The sequence below is a fragment of the Mus caroli genome, chromosome 7 (assembly GCF_900094665.2).
Source record: "Mus caroli chromosome 7, CAROLI_EIJ_v1.1, whole genome shotgun sequence".
In the NCBI taxonomy this organism is placed as follows: domain Eukaryota; kingdom Metazoa; phylum Chordata; class Mammalia; order Rodentia; family Muridae; genus Mus; species Mus caroli.
Window position 1 is genome coordinate 82,281,330 of NC_034576.1, and position 17,489 is coordinate 82,298,818.

At 49.4% G+C, this 17,489-nt stretch overlaps 2 protein-coding genes across 4 annotated transcripts in view; both read right to left on the reverse strand.

Moving 5' to 3' along the window:
- The window catches only part of Plin1 (perilipin 1), a 12,446-nt gene extending 4,928 nt beyond the window's left edge, over positions 1-7,518 (reverse strand). The window contains exons 1-5 of one of the 2 annotated variants that reach the window (XM_021168300.2): positions 7,437-7,518; positions 6,785-6,843; positions 3,835-4,039; positions 1,937-2,019; positions 385-649 (exon numbers count right to left, since the gene is read on the reverse strand). In XM_021168300.2, coding sequence (XP_021023959.1) covers positions 385-649; positions 1,937-2,019; positions 3,835-4,039; positions 6,785-6,829 — 598 coding nt within the window. In that variant the 5' untranslated portion in view covers positions 6,830-6,843; positions 7,437-7,518. Of the gene's footprint in view, positions 1-384; positions 650-1,936; positions 2,020-3,834; positions 4,040-6,784; positions 6,844-7,380 lie in introns of both variants that reach the window. The other variant, XM_021168301.2, reaches the window with a different exon arrangement.
- A 3,002-nt stretch (positions 7,519-10,520) lies between these two features.
- Pex11a (peroxisomal biogenesis factor 11 alpha) lies at positions 10,521-17,486 on the reverse strand. Of its 2 annotated transcripts, XM_021168083.2 has the most exons (3): positions 17,271-17,486; positions 14,853-14,968; positions 10,521-12,516 (listed from the first exon to the last, which is right to left on the reverse strand). In XM_021168083.2, exons 1-3 carry the CDS (start codon positions 17,324-17,326, stop codon positions 11,948-11,950), a joined length of 741 nt encoding a protein of 246 aa, XP_021023742.1. In that variant the 5' UTR covers positions 17,327-17,486; the 3' UTR covers positions 10,521-11,947. The 2 variants fall into 2 exon arrangements, with proteins under 2 accessions (XP_021023742.1, XP_021023743.1); XM_021168084.2 differs by lacking the exon at positions 14,853-14,968 and having other exon boundaries at positions 17,271-17,356.
- Positions 17,487-17,489: the final 3 nt, after the last annotated feature.

The window sequence follows — 17,489 nt, forward strand, 5'->3', positions numbered from 1 at the left end:
CTCTCTCTCACACTGACACTGACACACACACACACACACACACAGAGAGAGAGAGAGAGAGAGAGAGAGAGAGAGAGAGAGCACAGATACATGCAGTCAAAACACTCATACATGTGACATTTTGGGGGAAAAAAAGGAAATGGACACCTCAGGCTGGAAACCAGTTGCCTAACTTCTACCATGTCCCCACTGGTGATAGCCAACACCAAGCTCACATTTGGAGGGGGGGAGGACTAAAGCCTGGGAATCCCCTGAAGATGCTGAGGGGTATCCCCTATCCCAGAGCAGGACCAATAAGACCTATATTTCCCCCCCCCACTGATCCTCGGGTACTGAGTGGCCATCTGGCCCCCAGGGTGGCCAACCAGTCTGGATGGCAGATACCTGACTCCTCCTTGTCGGGTGGCAGGAGGAACTCTACCACCTTCTCGATGCTTCCCAGAGCCAGGTCGGCCCCTCCAGAGGCCAGTCGGCCAACCCGGGTGTTGGCGGCATATTCCGCTGTCTCTTTGGCCATCCCCAAGGCAAGCTCGCAGCCGGCCAGAGTGGCCCCCAGAACCTTGTCAGAGGTGCTTGCAATGGGCACACTGATGCTGTTCCTGGCGCTTCGAAGGCGGGTAGAGATGGTGCCCTTCAGTTCAGAGGCGATCTGAGGAGTGTTGGGAGGTAGTGAGCTATGTGGAATCCCTCCTAGGCCCTGAGCCCAGCAGCTACCTGGAGGGCCCCATTTAAAGGCCCAGGGCCATGCAGGGCAGCATCCACCTATAATGCAAGGGCTGGAGGCTGGCACAGAAGGGTCACGGAGAGTCAGTGCCACCTTTGGCTACATAGTGTGCTTCAGGCCAGCCAGGGCTACATAATGAGATCCTGTCTCAAAAAAGCCAAAATAAATACATAATCATTTTTAAAAAGGACCCCAAGACCAGCAATGATGTGTGTGTGTGTGTGTGTGTGTGTGTGTGTGTGGTGGGGAAGAACTCACCTTTGCTGTGCCAACTACCTGGGTCTCCTGGCTTCTCCACACTACCTGAAGATCTGGCCTTAGAGGATAGCCCCAAAGCTTTGCCTGTCCTGATACCTTCACACAAGGCATACCCTCTTGAAAAGCCCTACCCTCGCTCCTCTGTCTTTCCCTCACACACTGTTCCAAGTTTTACAGTGGAGTAGTTAGCTTTCTTCCTCCCGAGACCCTGGGAGCCCCTCTGTGGCAAAGACAAGTTGACTGTCAGGAGCACTAGAGAGCAGGCCTGCCCCCTAGTGGTCCTCACTCAGGCTGTGTACTCATCTGCACAGTGTGGATAGCAAAGCCAGTTACCAAGTATGACCCACGAGGGCTCCAGGAAGCCCTTACTGTGGCTGTTGGCAAGGGCAGGGCGCTGGGGAGATTTGTAAGAAAGATTGGTGGTTTCCCAGTAAAACACATGAGGTCACAGGCCTGACTGAAGCCAGCACTGGATAAAGGTAGATAAAGATATAGCTAGGGGGAAAGTGACTTCTTTAGCCTCATGGTCCATAAAAGGTTGGATCTCAAGGCCATGTGTGTAATCCTGAGGTCTCACTGAGTGGAACCCAAGATCTTAGGTAGCTGTTGTCAACAAGCAGCCCTGTGCAAGCCCACAGAGACCCGGATTCCAGGGCCACGGTATCAGAAAGCTGAGCAATTATGGGAGGGCCGTGTTGGGGTTAGCCCCCCCCTCCCTTTGAGGACCATAAAGGAGTCTATCTGAGCTTGTCCAAGGCATATAACTGTTATCCCAGACACCCCGACTCTATCTGATCCCACAGGAAGGAGAGGGGTCTCTACTTGCCTACAAGGTACTCATCCCTACGAACACAGAAAGTTCCACAGCCAGAAAGTTCCGTCAGATGTCCTCGTTCATGAAAGGAGGAGGTCCCGATAGAGTATAGGGAGCACCACGGAAGAGGGAGGACTCACCTTTTCTGGAGGGTATTGAAGAGCCGGGATCTTTTCCTCCAGGTGGTCCAGGCCTCTGCAGGCCAACTCATTGGCAGCTGTGACTGAAAGGGAAGGGGCCATGTTGAGGTGATCCCTGAATGCTTTGAGGCACTAAGAGTAGCCTCCGTCTCAAAGAAAGCACATTGGGGCCCACAGATTCCAGACTGCTGCTTCCAGGGCATTTGGGGACCAGAAAGTCTTTGCTATATAGTGCTCATGTACTTATGATTCCTTGAGAGCAGGGTCATTTTGGAGTCGGTGGGACCTGTACTCAAGGCCTTGCACCTCCACCTGTAGAGCGCGTGACTTTAGCAAGTCCCTGTCTGTCTGGTAAGACTCACATAACCCCTGTTCTTTATCTTTAGGGTCCTGGGCAGTAGCTCTCTGCTGCCCCCTCCTGTCAGGAGTCAAAACGATCAGCCTCTGTGGTTCCATGTCTGGATGGGCAAGCTTGTAGTGATGGCAGCCGCTCTGTGAATCACCAAGCGCTTTTCTCTTCCCTCCCTGCCTCACTGTTCAGGGTTTTGGAACCCAGGTGGAAGTGAGGGAGGTGGCACCTGGGCCTTTGCACTGGCCCAGTGAGAGCAGGCTTGCTTAGTTCTGGAGATGATGAATTCACAGCAACAGACAGAGCCACTCCAAATGGACCCTAGAACCAGCTTTCACCCCCAACTGTCAAGATGGCTGAAAGCTGAAGGGAGCCACAGGGAGGAGAAAGAGGACATTGCCCCTAGGGAGTGGGACAAGCCACAGAAGATGCAGATGTGTCAGAGGAGACTGCCCGTGGTCTGCTGAGGGTGCAAGCTACGTGGTCAAGATCATGGAAGGCACAGATTCAAAAGGTATTTATAGATAGATACTCTTTCATATTTCTTTCACGTAACAAAGAGCCCAGAGAACTTGGCTATCTTCTGATTGAACAGAATGAGGACTTCCAGGAGGGCTAGCCTAGAGCCTGAGACATTTTTATTATCCTGTTATCAGTAACTGAGTGTATTTTTCTTGGACAATTTTATTCACGAATATGGTGCATTTTCTCACTCTTATCCCTGCATCTTCTCAATCCCCTTCCCACTGTTGTTAACCCCCATGTTTGTTTCTCATGTTCTCCTCATTTTGTTCTGTTCGCCGCCGCCCCCCCCCCCCCCCCGCCCCCTTCGCTCACAGAGTTCAACCAGGGCTTTGTATGTGACCACGGATTTTAAGTGGAGCCTTTAAGTCTTCCTTGCCTGGTTACTGGGTAGAATTCTCACATACCCACAAGCCTCTATCAGGATGGTAGAAGATTTCTCAGTGATGCTGAGAGTGTCCTCAGCCCTGCCAAGAGCTGAGTCTTAGAGACCGGACTTTCAGGTGGAGGCAGAATAATAGAGGCGGGGCGAGCCCTTCTTTCTTTCTGCCCTTCTTTCTGCCACCAGCAGCTCTCTGCTGCCCCCACCTGTCGGGAGCCAGTATCAGCAGCAGCTGGGCGAATGAGCCTTCTCTCTTCTTAAGCCTTCAGCACTGCTAGGCCAGTTTTCGAGTTTCTGCTGGTTCGTGATACTGCAGCTTCTGTTACATTTGGAGTTGGAGTGGCTAAACGACCTGCCACTAGTCCTACTCTCACCGCTGCTCACAGAGTTGTCCCCACCACACCCGGACCTCTCCCAACATTCGTTGGCTGTCATTGTTAGCCTAAGATACCCCAGGCTGGGCAAGTATAGAGATATGTCTGTAGAGGAGAAGACCAGAAAGTCGGATATAGGTAAGCAAGGGAAGCAGTCAGGGAGGCAGACAAACGAGTTGTGAGACGATCAGACAGACCGACAAGCAGACAGGCCGACATGCGGGGAGTATCAGTGGACAGGCAGGATGCCACAGAGTCTATGAGGACTCACACTGGGTGGACAGCCGGCGGACCACCGGCTCCATGCTCCAGGCAGCCAGGTTGCTGGCACCCTGTACACCCTTCTCATAGGCATTGCACACAGAAGCCACCAGGGGGTGGGCTTCTTTGGTACTGTTGTAGGTCTTCTGGAAGCACTCACAGGTCCCGCTCACCACAGGTAGCTGCAGGACTCTCTGGAGCACATTCTCCTGCTCCTGTCAGCAAAGAAAGAATCAGGTGCTTCCACCCCACCCCCACCTCCCCCAGTCAACCTTCTCACGAGCTGAGCCTTGCTAGGATCATGCGTGCCGTCTGCGAGGCCAGCCCAAGTCTAAGGGAAGCAAGGTGTTTCCAAATGGCCCAGTCATGAGAACATGAGGAAGCCCACAGGGAAAATGGGACTCAGCCTGCCATGCCTTCCTGGTCACCACCTAGATGCTGGAGGACTCTGGAGGAGAACACACAGGCCATCTGTGTTCTTGGGAACCAAGCCAAACCCCACCCCTACTCCCAGCTCACCCCTCTTTTTGTTGTTGTTGTTGTTGTTGTTTTGTTTTTTGAGACAGGGTTTCTCTGTATAGCCCTGGCTATCCTGGAACTCACTTTGTAGACCAGACTGGCCTCGAACTCAGAAATCAGCCTGCCTCTGCCTCCCAAGTGCTGGGATTAAAGGCGTGCGCCACCACTGCCTGGCTCCAGCTCACCCCTCTTAGACTGACTACAGAGAGAAGGAAATGCCTGGGAGTTTTAGTCCACCTTCAACCTGTATCTTCATCTAAACATTTTCATGGTCTTTCTGAGATGCTGGACCCGTGTCTATGGATGCTGGATGACTGCCAAACAGGCTCTCCTCCCCTCCCATATCCCTTTTGGTTTGATAGAATATTATTCTCTCACTATCACCTCCTCTGTGAGACAGGTGACACATCTCATGCAGCACTGGATAGCCTGGAACTCCCTATGTAGTTGAAGATGACCTTGAACTCCTAACCCTACTGACTCCATCCCCCAGTGCTGAGATTACAAGCATATGCCATGTGTCACTAGGACCAACTTTTGACTCTCTTCCATCATGGCTGTGTCTGTCCTTGGGCTGTCTACCTTCTGCCACCCTGCTCGGGTTATGTGTATATGTCTCCTTTCTCCCAGTAGAGTGGCCTCTAGTCCCTAGTACCTGTCACACCCTGGAGAATTGAGTCACACATGGGGCTGCACCTTGTAAAATGTGTAAGTTAAGCTCCCTCCCTCTCCCTCTCCCTCTCTCCCTTTCTCTCTCTCCCTCTCTCTCTCTCCCTCTCTCCCTCTCTCCCTCTCTCCCTCTCCCCCCTTCCCCTCCCTCTCCTTCTCTCTCCTTTTCTTTTTTTTTTGATACAGGGTCTCACTATGAAGCTCTGGCTGCCCTGGAATTCACTGTATAGATCAGGCTGGCCTCAAACTCACAGAGATCTGTCTGCCTCTGCCTCTGCCTCCCAAGTGCTGGAATTAAAGGCGTTGGACCACCACCACCTGGTTTATAAATGGGTCACATGATAGACCTGTGGTCCTTTCCTCTAGACACTCTAAAATTTTGCATGGCCTTTCTTTTTTGTTTTTTTGTTTTTGTTTTTGTTTTTTTTGGTTTTTCGAGACAGGGTTTCTCTGTGTAGCCCTGGCTGTCCTGGAACTCACTTTGTAGACCAGGCTGGCCTCGAATTCAGAAATCCACCTGCCTCTGCCTCCCGAGTGCTGGGATTAAAGGCATTCGCCACCACACCCGGCTAGGCATGGCCTTTCTTAAAATATAACACTCCATGTTTAAGTTGTGGGCCGGTGAGACTTGGCCTGTGGGGTGCAGTGGGGCCATCTCTTCTTACTCAGATGCCTCCATACTCTTATCAAAACATTTTGCTTTGTACAGCACTTGCACAATTAAATTTCAGAAAGTAGAAAAAGCCCAGTCTGTGAGTGAGAGAGTGATTCTCGTCATGGGGTAGGAAGCTGTAAAGATCCAGGGTACTGGTCAGATGCCTAGAGCTCTCTTAATCGGCACTGTAACTTGCTGGAGCTGCTCCCTGAGTCGGGCTCTGCTTGCGGGAGGTTGAGTTAACAGAGCCATCAAGTAGACCTGCCTGGGCTCCAGGACAAAGCAGGCCACACGGATTTTAGCTTTCCATCCTGCAAGTGAGTCAGATATCAGAGGGAGAAAGGGATTCTGACTACAAGAGGAAACACCCTCTTTAACCGTCAGGGCAGAGCTTCGTTTCAGACAAAGCTTAAGGAGAAACGAGCTGGAAATGGAAGAAGCCACTAATGGTTGGTTAGAAGGTTTAGCATTTTTTTGTGCTCCGTTGACCCCTTTCTCATGACTTAGTACAAAGGAAGACAGTTGCCCTTAGTGCAGAGTTTAGTTAAAGCCTACTTTGGAATGAGTTTCCTCTCCTCCAGGGTCATACGCCTGAATTTTACTCTCTGAACTGGGTCCAAATCAGAGAGGCCCTGGCAAAAGATGTCAAGGACACGTAAAAGTATCGGAATTACTCAAAATCGTGGCGAGAACTGGGCCAGAGCTAAACCCTGAACAGACTAAACTCCTAATTCATTCCCACGCATGGCAGGACAGGCTGTGTGCGGCAGATGAGGGTCACGGGCTGAAGCCAAAGCCACAGAATGCGTGGGCTCTGTAGGACACGTGCATCCCCCTGGATGGTGGGCTTGTGCCTCTGGGTTTAGGACCAGGTGGCTTCTTTCCCTCTGTCTCTCCCGAGGCCCCAGCCGGCATTCCTATCCTTCTCTCCACGGTTCTTAGACCTCTATAGCTATCCCCCCCCCCATACCCCTGTGAAAGGTGGCAAGGACAGAGACAGTGAGTTCAGAACCTAAGGTAGACATCTTGCTTGAAGTCCCCTGACTCTTCCTCTCTGCTCACCCCCCCACCCCCTTTCCCACCCATTTCCCACCTCACACGAGCCCATGTTACTTACAGGGAGGTCTCCATCCAGCAGGGTTGGGCCCTTGTTCATTGACATCCTTACTCTCCACGCTGCAAAGCAGAATCCCAGATCTATCAGAAGCCCGCAGGCTTGTCTTTCACAGGCTCCCTCCCTCCCTCCCTCCCTCCCTCTGTCTCAAGGCCACCATCTAGCCATCTGGGAGCACAGCTGGCCTAGGTTGGAGGGCGAATGTTACATAGGAGAGATTGTTCCTTGGGGTCCCAACACAACAAGTCTCCTGGTCTGCACAAAATGAGCTCCGCATAATCTGTTCAAAATTGATGTTTTTTTTAAATGGCTCAAGAAAAATTAATGTAGGCAATTAGATAAAGATAATGGGACGAGAGAAATGGTTTAGGAAAAAAAAATCTGTGACTGAAAGAGACTAAAGAATGAGTGTTGGGTAGAGTTTAGTCTTTTCTTCACCTTGCCAGCAAGGTTAAGCCTTCTCTCAGAGAGCTGTCTTATGGGTAAGCCACCGGTCCCTTTGTGCCCCTTGTCTCTCATTCTTTTCCTCAGGGGTCCCCCTGCAGATCTCTGCACCCCTTGGTCATTTCCCCCAGGTGCTCTTTCTCCCAGCTCCTTGCCTGTAACACTGAGAAAGCAGCCAGGTAAGGCAGACGCCCAAGGACCCCACACTCACTGCAGCTGACCACCACCTCAGTCTCAGACAGCCCAGCTGTGGAAGGTCTCCTTCTCAGAAACACTTGCAGCCACTCCAGGGAGTCTTGGGCAATGCCTCTCAGACCCTCCCAGCTAGAGGAGGGCAAAAAGGAAGAGAAAGCTGGGCTGGCCCATTGCCATAGCTGTCTGACCCAGGGTGTCCCCGGGGCTCACCCTAAGTTCTATAGGGGATGTTTAGGCAATAAAGAGGTGGTTCTCAGAGCTGAAGGTCTCATTTGTCAGATCCCAGAAATGATAGTTCCAGAATATTTCTGGCTTTCAATGGACAGAAATTGCTTTCCATAAAGAACCCACCGCAATGTGTGCCATTAAGCTCCTAAACTCAAAGTTACATGTCATCCTATAATCTCTGGTCCCTTTCCTGAGAAGTTTCTATGGAACAATATTCAAACTTTACCCCATCCTTGCTTGTTTGCTAGCAAGGGCGACTATTGAGCAGCATGATTCAAACCCACACAGGGATAGGGTTCACCTTCATGTGTTAGTCTACAGCTATCAAGATCGATTACCTGCAAAAAAAAAAAAAAAAAAAAAAAAAAAAAAAAAGACTAGATAGAGCAGTGAGAGTTGAGCTCTTAGTAACTGGGCTCCGAGGGAAATGTCTCATCCTCTGTAAACCCCCAGGGTTAAAGAAAACATCTTGAAGGTGGCTGTTGTGGCACGTGCCAGTAATCCCAGAACAGGAGGCTGAGATGGAATTGACAGTTTGAGGGTAGCCTGAGCTAAATAGCAAGCTTGTGTCTCAAAAAGCTAGGGGCTGGGGGTGGAGCTCCATGCCAGAGTGCTTTCTGACCTGGCATGTGGAAAGCCCTGGTTTGATCTTCAGTACTGAGGAAAGGAAAGAGGGAGGGAGGAGGGAGGGGGAGGGAGGGAGGGAGGGAGGGAGGGAGGGAGGAAGGAGAACTCTTTGGTTTTGTTCACTTATGTCTGGACAAGTAAAGGTGTTGACAGCTGGTTTGTTTGTTTGTTTGGTTGATTGGTTGTTTGGTTGGTTGCTGGTTGGTTGGTTGGCTGGTTAGCTGGTTGGTTGGTTTTGCCAACCAATAGCACCCAGACAGCCAAGAATTATCCGTTGCTATTCCTTCCTCAACAGGAACTCAAGCCCAAACTCAAACTTTAGTTTCTGATTAAAGTTGATGGAGCACTGTGGTGCCAAGCTGTGTCTTTAGATGGACTAGAAAGGGCCCTGTAATCACAGTGAACGAGAGGACAGCAGAATGGTTAGTCCCTATCCACCAGAGTTGATGTTGTTGAGTCTACTAAGTTGTTAGTATGGGTAACAGGATAGAGAGGCACTGGGTAGGGTCACTAAAATGGTTCAACAGGTCAAGGTGATTGCCGCCAAGCCTGACTGCTTGAGTTCAATCCCTGGGTCCCACAGAATTGAAGGAGAGAATTGACACTGGCAAGATGTCCTTTGACCTCCATATGCATGCTGTGACCTTTGAGCATGTGTATAAGTGTGGGTGTGTCCAAGTACGCATGAACACACACACATACACACACACACACACAGACACAGGACACACACCAAATACATGCATAAATGCAGTAAACAATAAGGATGTGAGAAAGGCTACCAATAGATCCTTGGTAGTAAATTTTATCTTCAGTAAATAAAACAGGGAACAAGATGCCAGGAAAGGGAGGGGTGTGGAACAAGGAGCTTCCAGAAGAGGTAATGAATATGTGACATATTTGATACTTATTAATCTTGGTCTGAGCTTTTGGGCTGTAAGACAGCAGTGGGGAAGGAGGGGAGTGTGTAAAGTGGCCTCTGCCCTTGCTTCAAGGTTCAGGACGAGTGATCTGGGAGACTTGCATCTGGACACAGCCCAGGCTAAAGGGCAGTCTGCCTTCCCGGGCAGTGGCTTTGGGCCAGAGAGGATATAGGGCTCTGTGCCTAAAAGCTCTGCTGACAAAGCTGGTCCTTTGGCTGCTTCTGTACAGATTCTAGGATGTGGGTGAAAGGTGACAAGGGAAAGTGCCAGGCAGATCCTAAGGGCGAGGGTGAGAGGCGGATCGCCAACACCACAGGGGGATGGGCGGAGGAACTATCTCATGCTACTCCTCTCCAGGAGAGCAGGGGTCTTGACCACTCTGTGCACAGGTGGGTCCCCAAGCCAAGCAGGGCACCGAGACGTGTGCTGTGTCAGTGCTCGGCAGTGATGCTCAACTGTTGGTGTGCTGCCCTGTGCTGCTCTGTGCTGCCCTGGAGCTGACAATGTTGGTTTCTTTAAAGAACACAGAAATAGTGTGGGACTATGTTTTCGTTTCAATCCCAGGTTGGGAGGAGATGAGGCTGCTTAACAGCCGGGGACTATGATTTGCTTCATTCTTGGATGCTGTTGGTTGTGGTTGGTTGCGGTTTGTCAAGTAGTCGCGTGCAAAGAGACAAAAAGAGGAAATTAGATATCCTCATGGTGAAGATCAAACTTGCCTCAAGGAACTCAGTGCCCCAAATCAGCAGGCAGTAGTCTAATAACACGGTCGTCCCTTTTCCTATCCTGGACTTGATTCGGGAATTTCTTTCTGTCCTACCTAGTGTTAGGGTTGAAAGGGAAGAGGGGTGGAAAAGGGTGGAAGAGAAAAAGAGCCCACAAAGTAGCCACGAGCCCAGCTACTCCCCCCCCCAGGGCTTCCCAGTGTTTGAAATCCCTCACAAATGTGGACCCAGGTAGAGAGGGTTATCTGAGGAGAAAGATAAGAGGATGAGGTAGCAGGGCCCACTGAGGTTCCAGATTCTAGAAGATGGCAGGTTCTCCACCCTCCCAACACTGTCTCTAATGTGCAAGACCCCAAGCATCAGAACCGACAGCCACGAAACCCTGCCATGCACTGAAGGCAGGCTTCTCCAGGAAGCTGGCCAGCCCCTGCCAGGCTACTGTAGAGCATCTTAGCAGGGATGATTTGGACAGATCTGTAAGGGAACCTCTCAACCCAGAGCCTCAACATAGTCCCTGTGCCTTCCTCCCAGCCTGCATCTTGTCATCCCTGAGTTCCCACGGACTCCAGTGCAGACACACTAACAGAGACGTAGGAGTCAATTTTATCTAGAAATTTATTAGACATAATTAAAGTTACAGTGTAAATAGGCATTTGCTGGTATTTGTCTTGTTTTGCCACTTTAATCTCAACCCCCGCCCCCAAAGTCTTCTCAAAGCACATTATCATTTTAAAAGTAGAGAGTACCAAGGGCCTGAGTTCACTTTTCAAGAATCTCCTTCACATTTATGGGAAACAATTGCTTAGTGCACAGTTCTCACTTCCACGTAGTAGACATGACTTTATAGATGCTGACACCAGCCCGCCTGCTGGCCAGCGTCTCCCACACCACACACCTAAACCAACCAAACTCAAGACAGGAAGACTGAACTGTGAAGTGTGAACATGGGCAAATGCACTGACCCGGTGTCCCCATGACCCCTCCACTGGTCCTATTGCTCTTTCCTGTCCCTCTCAGTTGTCCTGAGAAAACCGGATTTGTCACAGAAAACTGATATTCCTACATCTATAGACAGAAAAAATTTAATTCTCTTATTTTGATAAAAATTACTGTGGAATTGCATAAACTGTTAGGTAGCTAAATCAAACCAACCTGGGTGAGTCTAGATTGCTTTGCATTTCGTAGACTGGAACAGAAACCATCAATTGAAGCTCCAGGACTGGGGGGCATGTTAAGGGGCTAAGGGCTCTGAGCCCCAGAATACCGCTGAAGGTCACGAGATCACGCGGATCATCCCGGAAAGTCCCTCAATGAATCTGTGCTATCAGCTTTGTTTTGTACTGTCATCGTCCTTATCTGTGATGGATGATGTAACAGGCAGTGGTGACCTCCCACCTACTTTCACCTCTGGTCCCTTCTGTGACTCTTGCTTGCTTCTAGAATTACCGAAAGAGCCTTCTACCTGTGGACACAGCCTCCACCCCAGAGGCACTGATGTTCTTCTGAGACTACTAGATATGGTCAGGACACGACTGCAGCAATGACCGGGACCAACAGGTTAACAGGCGCTGAGCCCAGCTCCCCTCCATCCCACTCCTGACATCTGTGGGAGTGGGGGATAATAATAACAGATGGGAGAAAAGGGAAAACTTAAGCAGAGCTGGGAGTGCTGTGCTCCAGCCCTGGTGTGCTTGTGTGGAATCAGGGACCCATGCAACCTGATCTGTAATTCTAGTTCCTTTGGGTCTTTTATGGTTTCTTTCCTTTTTATCTTTATTTGGCCAGCAACACTAGGCTCTTACTATGTACATAAAAGATGCTCAGTAATGTTACCTGAAGGGAAAGGAAGTTACTGTACGTATCAGTCTGCATGCGACACTGCTGGTCCTACCTCTGCTCACGTCATAGGATGGTAAGGTGCCCACATGATTTTTTTAAAAAAAAAAAAATCAAGCACAGTAAACATCGTGACAAAAACAAATGTTTGTTCTACTGAACTGCTAGCCTTAAAGCCTCCAAACACCCTAGCGGGCCTTCAGTTTCAGCTGAGGATACACTACCGTGAGGAGACCAGCCAAAGAGGATATGAGACCTCCAAGTCCTACCACGCCGAGATTGGACTTGTAGATCCCAAGCTGGTTCAGAGGGATCAGGATGTCACAGAAGTTCTTCACGGTGTCCAGGAGCAAGGGAGGATGTCGCTTTAGAGCCTGGAATAGGAGGAGGAGGAAGGACTGGAGCCATTCAGTCTCTTCATTAGCCACGCTGTACTTAGGAGGGTCCCGAGAGGATTTCTCTCTCTTTGCTCTGTCACGTGCAACTTGTCCCATCTGCAGCAAGATCTCATACAGATCCCGGACCAGGCTCAGCAAGAGGAAGTAGTAGTAGTGGCGGGCCGCCCACCTTTGCCATTTCTCTCTGTTGACTCCAGAGGTGAGACCCACACTCTTCGCCCAGAGGGCAGTGTCACAGATGTAATAAACCACGCGGTTGAGGTTGGCTAACGTCAGGCATAAGCGGGGCACGAGGTCAGCGGCTTGGATGCTCTGCTCTGTTGCCTGGATGGCATGGAGCACATTGCCCAGTCTGAACCCTGTAAAGAGAACCCACAGAGTCAACACATTATTAGTACTTAATGGGAGGCACAAGTCTTGTGACGAGCTAAGGACTGAGAACACAGCAGCTGATGTCAGGTGAGGCTCAGTCTTAGTGGAGGAAAGGAGCCCTACAGTGATCCTGCAAAAAGCTCAAAAGACAGTGACCTTGACAACTTATCACGCACATTCCAACGAGTGTCTTAGCATTTATTTCCCAGTATATTCCAGGCCAGGTTCATCATGGATGTGTATGAACCGCTATACTGCCGAAGTTAAAGAGCAGTTAACGTGACCTTCAGGTTCAACACTCTTAGACATTTGATTCCCCATTTGTGGTGGTTCCAATAGGCAATTAGTCACCAGGGAGTAGAACTCTTTGATAGGATAGAAGGATTAGGAAGGGTGGCCTGGCTGGAAAAAGTGTGTCACTAGGGAGTGGGGCAGTGAGCTTTAAAAAGCCCAGGTTCAGTTGTCCATTCCCCAGACCACCCCTTCTTCTTCTTTCTTCCTTGTCCCCCCATGTCCCATCAAGATATAGCTCTCAGCGACTTCTCCAGCAGCACTCCTGCCTGCCACCATGTTCCCTGTCACCATGCTCCCAGCCATGATGGTTATAACAGGCTAAGTCCAGGAGCAAACCTCCAATTAAATGCTTTCCTATATAAGTTGGCTTGATCATGTTTCTTCACAGCAACTAAACAGTGACTAAGGAGTCATTAAAAGGGAGCCTTTGGCAAAGCAGCGTTATCATCTGTCTGTCATCTAGCCCACCTATGGAAGAAGAGCAAAGAGAATCGGCAGGATTGAGTGGCTATGGTGATCGACAGTCACATGGTGCTCTGAATTAATCTACCACTGTAATGAGTGCTTACATAAGCATGCAATTAGCCAATTAGTGAGTGTCATCCATGCATAGGTGTTTACAGCGGTACCCAGAAATGGGTCATCTGGCTTAATAACCACCCAGAAGCAGCTACTCTCCAAACACGTACAATCCCAGAAGAGTACCTGACACTACTTTACCACGAGCTACTAATGCAGAGCAGTATATGAATGGCGCCCTCTCTCTCTCTCTCTCTCTCTCTCTCTCTCTCTCTCTCTCTCTCTCTCTCTCAATTTTTTCTTTCAGGGGAAAGCGTGAAAGCAGTGGAAATGGCTGTTTCAAAACTGGAGTTTCAGGTTCTCATTCCAGCTCTTGCACTCCAGCTGGATGACATGGGCTAAGTACTTTCTGGACTTTCAAGACAGTGAAACTCTAAAGGACACATCAGCAATGACATTCTAGAGCATTTGTGACAGAGTTTCAAATCTTGGCCTTCAAAGCCATCCAGAAATCTTACCCAACCCTTCCCAACCTTTGTGCTGACTATTTAAACCTCTCTCTACCAAACTAGCTTTATGTTTGACACTGGTCCTCCATGAAAGCATCCTGTAAGGGCAAGCTTTGCTTCCAACAGTCCTGAGCCTCTGCGGGGGCGTGGGGGGAACCTCCCTTTCAGATACTTGTTTCTCCAGCCATAACTTCAATCCTACCTCCTTTCAAAATATTTTTCCCTCTGCCCCAGCCATCATATTTATCACTGAATTTAAAACATGTGATTTTTACCTGCCCCATAAAGTTGAGGAATGCATCTTTATGAAGTAGGTATTCAACACAACGCATCACTATGGGGTGATCTACACCTCACCCCGATCTGCCTGCTGATGTAGTTGAAACGTCTGCTCTCCATCAAACAATGGAGGCAGGCAGGCAATCGTTCTGAGAAGCATGGGGTCTCCCAGGAAGATGAGGATGACAGTGTATATCAGTGAAAACCCCCACCCGCACTCTTTGCCTTTCACATGAAGCTACCTGGCACACAGTCTAGGAAAATGTCTTCATTTAGATCCTCCACTAACCCTCAAGAGATGAGGAAGAAAAGGCTTGTGGTCTAGGATATGGCTATCCTGTTCCATAGAACTTAAGGGCTGACGCTAGACCAAAGTGCATGTTGGGAATTGCCAATACATTCTGAGAACCGATGTGAGCTGGCATACTGTGTGCCCACTGGCTATCAATATGTGATGTGAACTGGCACACTGTGTGCCCCAAGGGCTATGACTATGCAGGAAGATCTAGTACAGCACCACATTCAAACAGAGGGAGACAGCTGTGAACACTCTACAGCAAACCATTCGGCCTTCTTGGGGTCTCCAGGCATGGCTGCTCTCAGCTTCACTGGAGACTTGGGTGAGCGGAAATGAAGACCTTGTAAGGACATTGTATATTCCGGGGTCTGAGGCTAAGGATTTGAAAGCAGAAGCCACCGTCCCTGGAGAGACAGGTACTTACATTTACGGCCAGTGCTCACACTGGTCTCCAGCCTCTTGAGCTTCAGTACCACGGCCTCTTTGTCAGCTTTAGACTCTAACAAATATCTAAGCAACATGCATGCGTGCTGAGTGGCTCTGAAATGGAAAAATAAAAACAAACCGAGGAAAGTAGTTTACAAACCAAATAAAGTTCCATTCGTGAAGGGAAGGAGAAACATCAAAAAGCAAAGGCAAGTGTCGTGCTGAGGCCGAACTTGTGGGGTTGTTTCTCATGCTGAATTTCTTACAGAAGTGGCATTCTGCAATAGTCTTCACAGAGGAGGGCCAAAGGGCGAGCATGCAGTGGAAATGGGACACAAAGGCTAGGGAAGAGGATGCCACAGTCACGCAGGGTGCAGCTCTCCCCAAAGGCCCTCTGCTGGCCCAGATGGGCTCAGAGGGAGAGGATGCACAGAGAGGGCTCTCAGCTCCACAAACCTTCACGTCTGCTATGTGCCCCTACATAGGATGATTTTCAGATTTCCTAAACGAACAAAAAATCTGCCATCTAGTTTCAACTAACTACATGCGACAGGAAGCAAACTCAAAAACCAAGTGAAGAGTCCAGGCTCAACATTTAGTTTTTAAAACTTAAGGACCAAATACACTCCAGCATAGTAACGCTTTCAGCGACTGGTTAATATCACACCAGCTATGATGACAATGACATGGTGATAAATATAATAAGGCAACTAGAGTCACAGGTATCCAAACGCATCTGCAGCCAACTTAAGAGAAGCAGGTGCCGGGTTGGGCGTGGTGGCTCACACCTTAGTTCCCAGCACTCAGGAGGCAGAGGAAGGCAAATCTCTGTTGAGGACAGGGCCAGCCTGGTCTACATAGAGAATTTGGGGTCAACCAGGGCTATATAGTGAGACCCTGTTCAAACAAACAAAAATCAGTAGGCGCTGGCCCCTTACTGTCTTAGAACTGCAAAACTGCATTGGCATCCTTGCACAATTTAAATATTATTCTCAGTAAAACTGTGGCACAGAGCTGGCGGCTCCTGTTTACAACTCCAGCACCCAGAAGATGGAGAGAAGAGAATTAAGGGGGGAATCTGGGCTACACAGTAAGACTTTCTCAAAATAAATAAACAAAATCCTCCCCAAAGTGGTACGTTTTTCACAATGATGGGCTGGTTATTTAAAAAAAGAAAAAAAGTAAAAAGGAGGGCCAGAGGGAGAGCAGGAGACAGAATTCACTCTCTGGCCAGAGGCTCACACTGCTCATGTTATACAGCTTCCTCTCTCAGGTTTGGTTCAATAGTGGCTGAAAACAGGGCATTATTTTAGGAATGCTAGTTGGTTGGTTTGTTCATGGTTTTATAGTTCCTTAGAAAGATTGGGAAATAAAATTTTGCTGAATACATATATCCTAAATTAAAGACAGTGTAGGGTACATTCTGGGACCACTAAAATGATGTGTGTTGACCTCCAATGAACCATGGATAATACTCAACCATTCTGAGACTCTATCAAGTTAAACAGAAAGGCAGCATGGCTAAGTTAAGGGGTGGGCTGGCGCTGGAGTCAACAGTGTGGACCTGCATCTTTTGGCTCGGCCACATTAGTTTTTCCTACCCTCCTGGTTCAGTTTCCCTATATGTGAAATTAGGATATTAAATCCTCCACAGGGCTGCAATGGAGGCTCTGGACAGTCAGCTCCTAAGTCTCACCATTAGGACTTTTCTTACTTGTATGTTTAGTTAATATTAGAGGTTGACCACTTAAACACCTGGAAGAGAAGAGTTGTTAAATAAAACTCCTATGTTTCACACATACCCCCTTTTCCTTTTCTTTTAAATGATCACCGAGGGGCATTCAAATTTCTCTTTTAAAAAAAAATGAAGTAGGATTAGTTTTAAACACGCAATGGTGATTTCGAAAGTACACTATGTACTTGGGAGGTATTGTTCAAACACTTTGTCCGCTGTACAGTTTACAGTTTTACAAAGCGGCTTTTTAACAGCTTGATATCTCCAAGGCGCAGACTGGACCAAAATGAAGATAAAGAAGATAAATCTCTTTCCGTGAGTTATGACTTTACTGGCGCTCCAAACTACAGGTGTCCTGTTTCCTTAGATACAAAAGAAGCTCCAAGTTTCTCTGGAAAAGAAATCTCTAGGGAAGATGTCGAGGGGCGGGGAACTTTCCCTCTCCTGGGGAAGAAAGTTAGGAGATCGCACTCATGGGCCGCTGTCACCTCCTGAGACACCGAGGTGGCTGGCACGCACAGTCCCTCCGGGTTCACAGGGAGGAGGGGCTCGGCTCGCAACTCCTCAGTGGGAGCTGGCCGCGGCCTCGTGCCTCGATTTACCCGGCTGTGACCTCTTTCTCCGAGAAGAAACCCTGGGTCCTGAAGGGACGGGGGCGGAGGCCGACAGCACCTGACTCACCTGAAAAGTCGGTCCCGGCCCTGGCTTTGGTTGGCGACTCGGATGAAGGCGTCCATGGCTCCCACCCACAGCCACGCGTTGCGCCCGCTCACTCGTGGGTCCTCTGGGACGTCGCCGGTCCCGGGGGACAGCGGGAACAGATTAGTTGCCAGGTGGGTGGGACTTCGTTTCTCCGCCCACACGGGGGTGGGCACACCTTCGGAAACGCGGCTTTTGGAG

Bases quoted from the DNA above. Each gene is read 5' to 3' on its own strand.
- Pex11a (XM_021168083.2), bottom strand. From the start codon at position 17,326: ATGGACGCCTTCATCCGAGTCGCCAACCAAAGCCAGGGCCGGGACCGA. The intron at 14,969-17,270 runs GTGAGTCAGGTG...TTTCCATTTCAG, and splicing joins GGCCGGGACCGACTTTTCAG to AGCCACTCAGCACGCATGCA. The intron at 12,517-14,852 runs GTAAGTACCTGT...TTCTCTTTACAG, and splicing joins TGTGAGCACTGGCCGTAAAT to GGTTCAGACTGGGCAATGTG.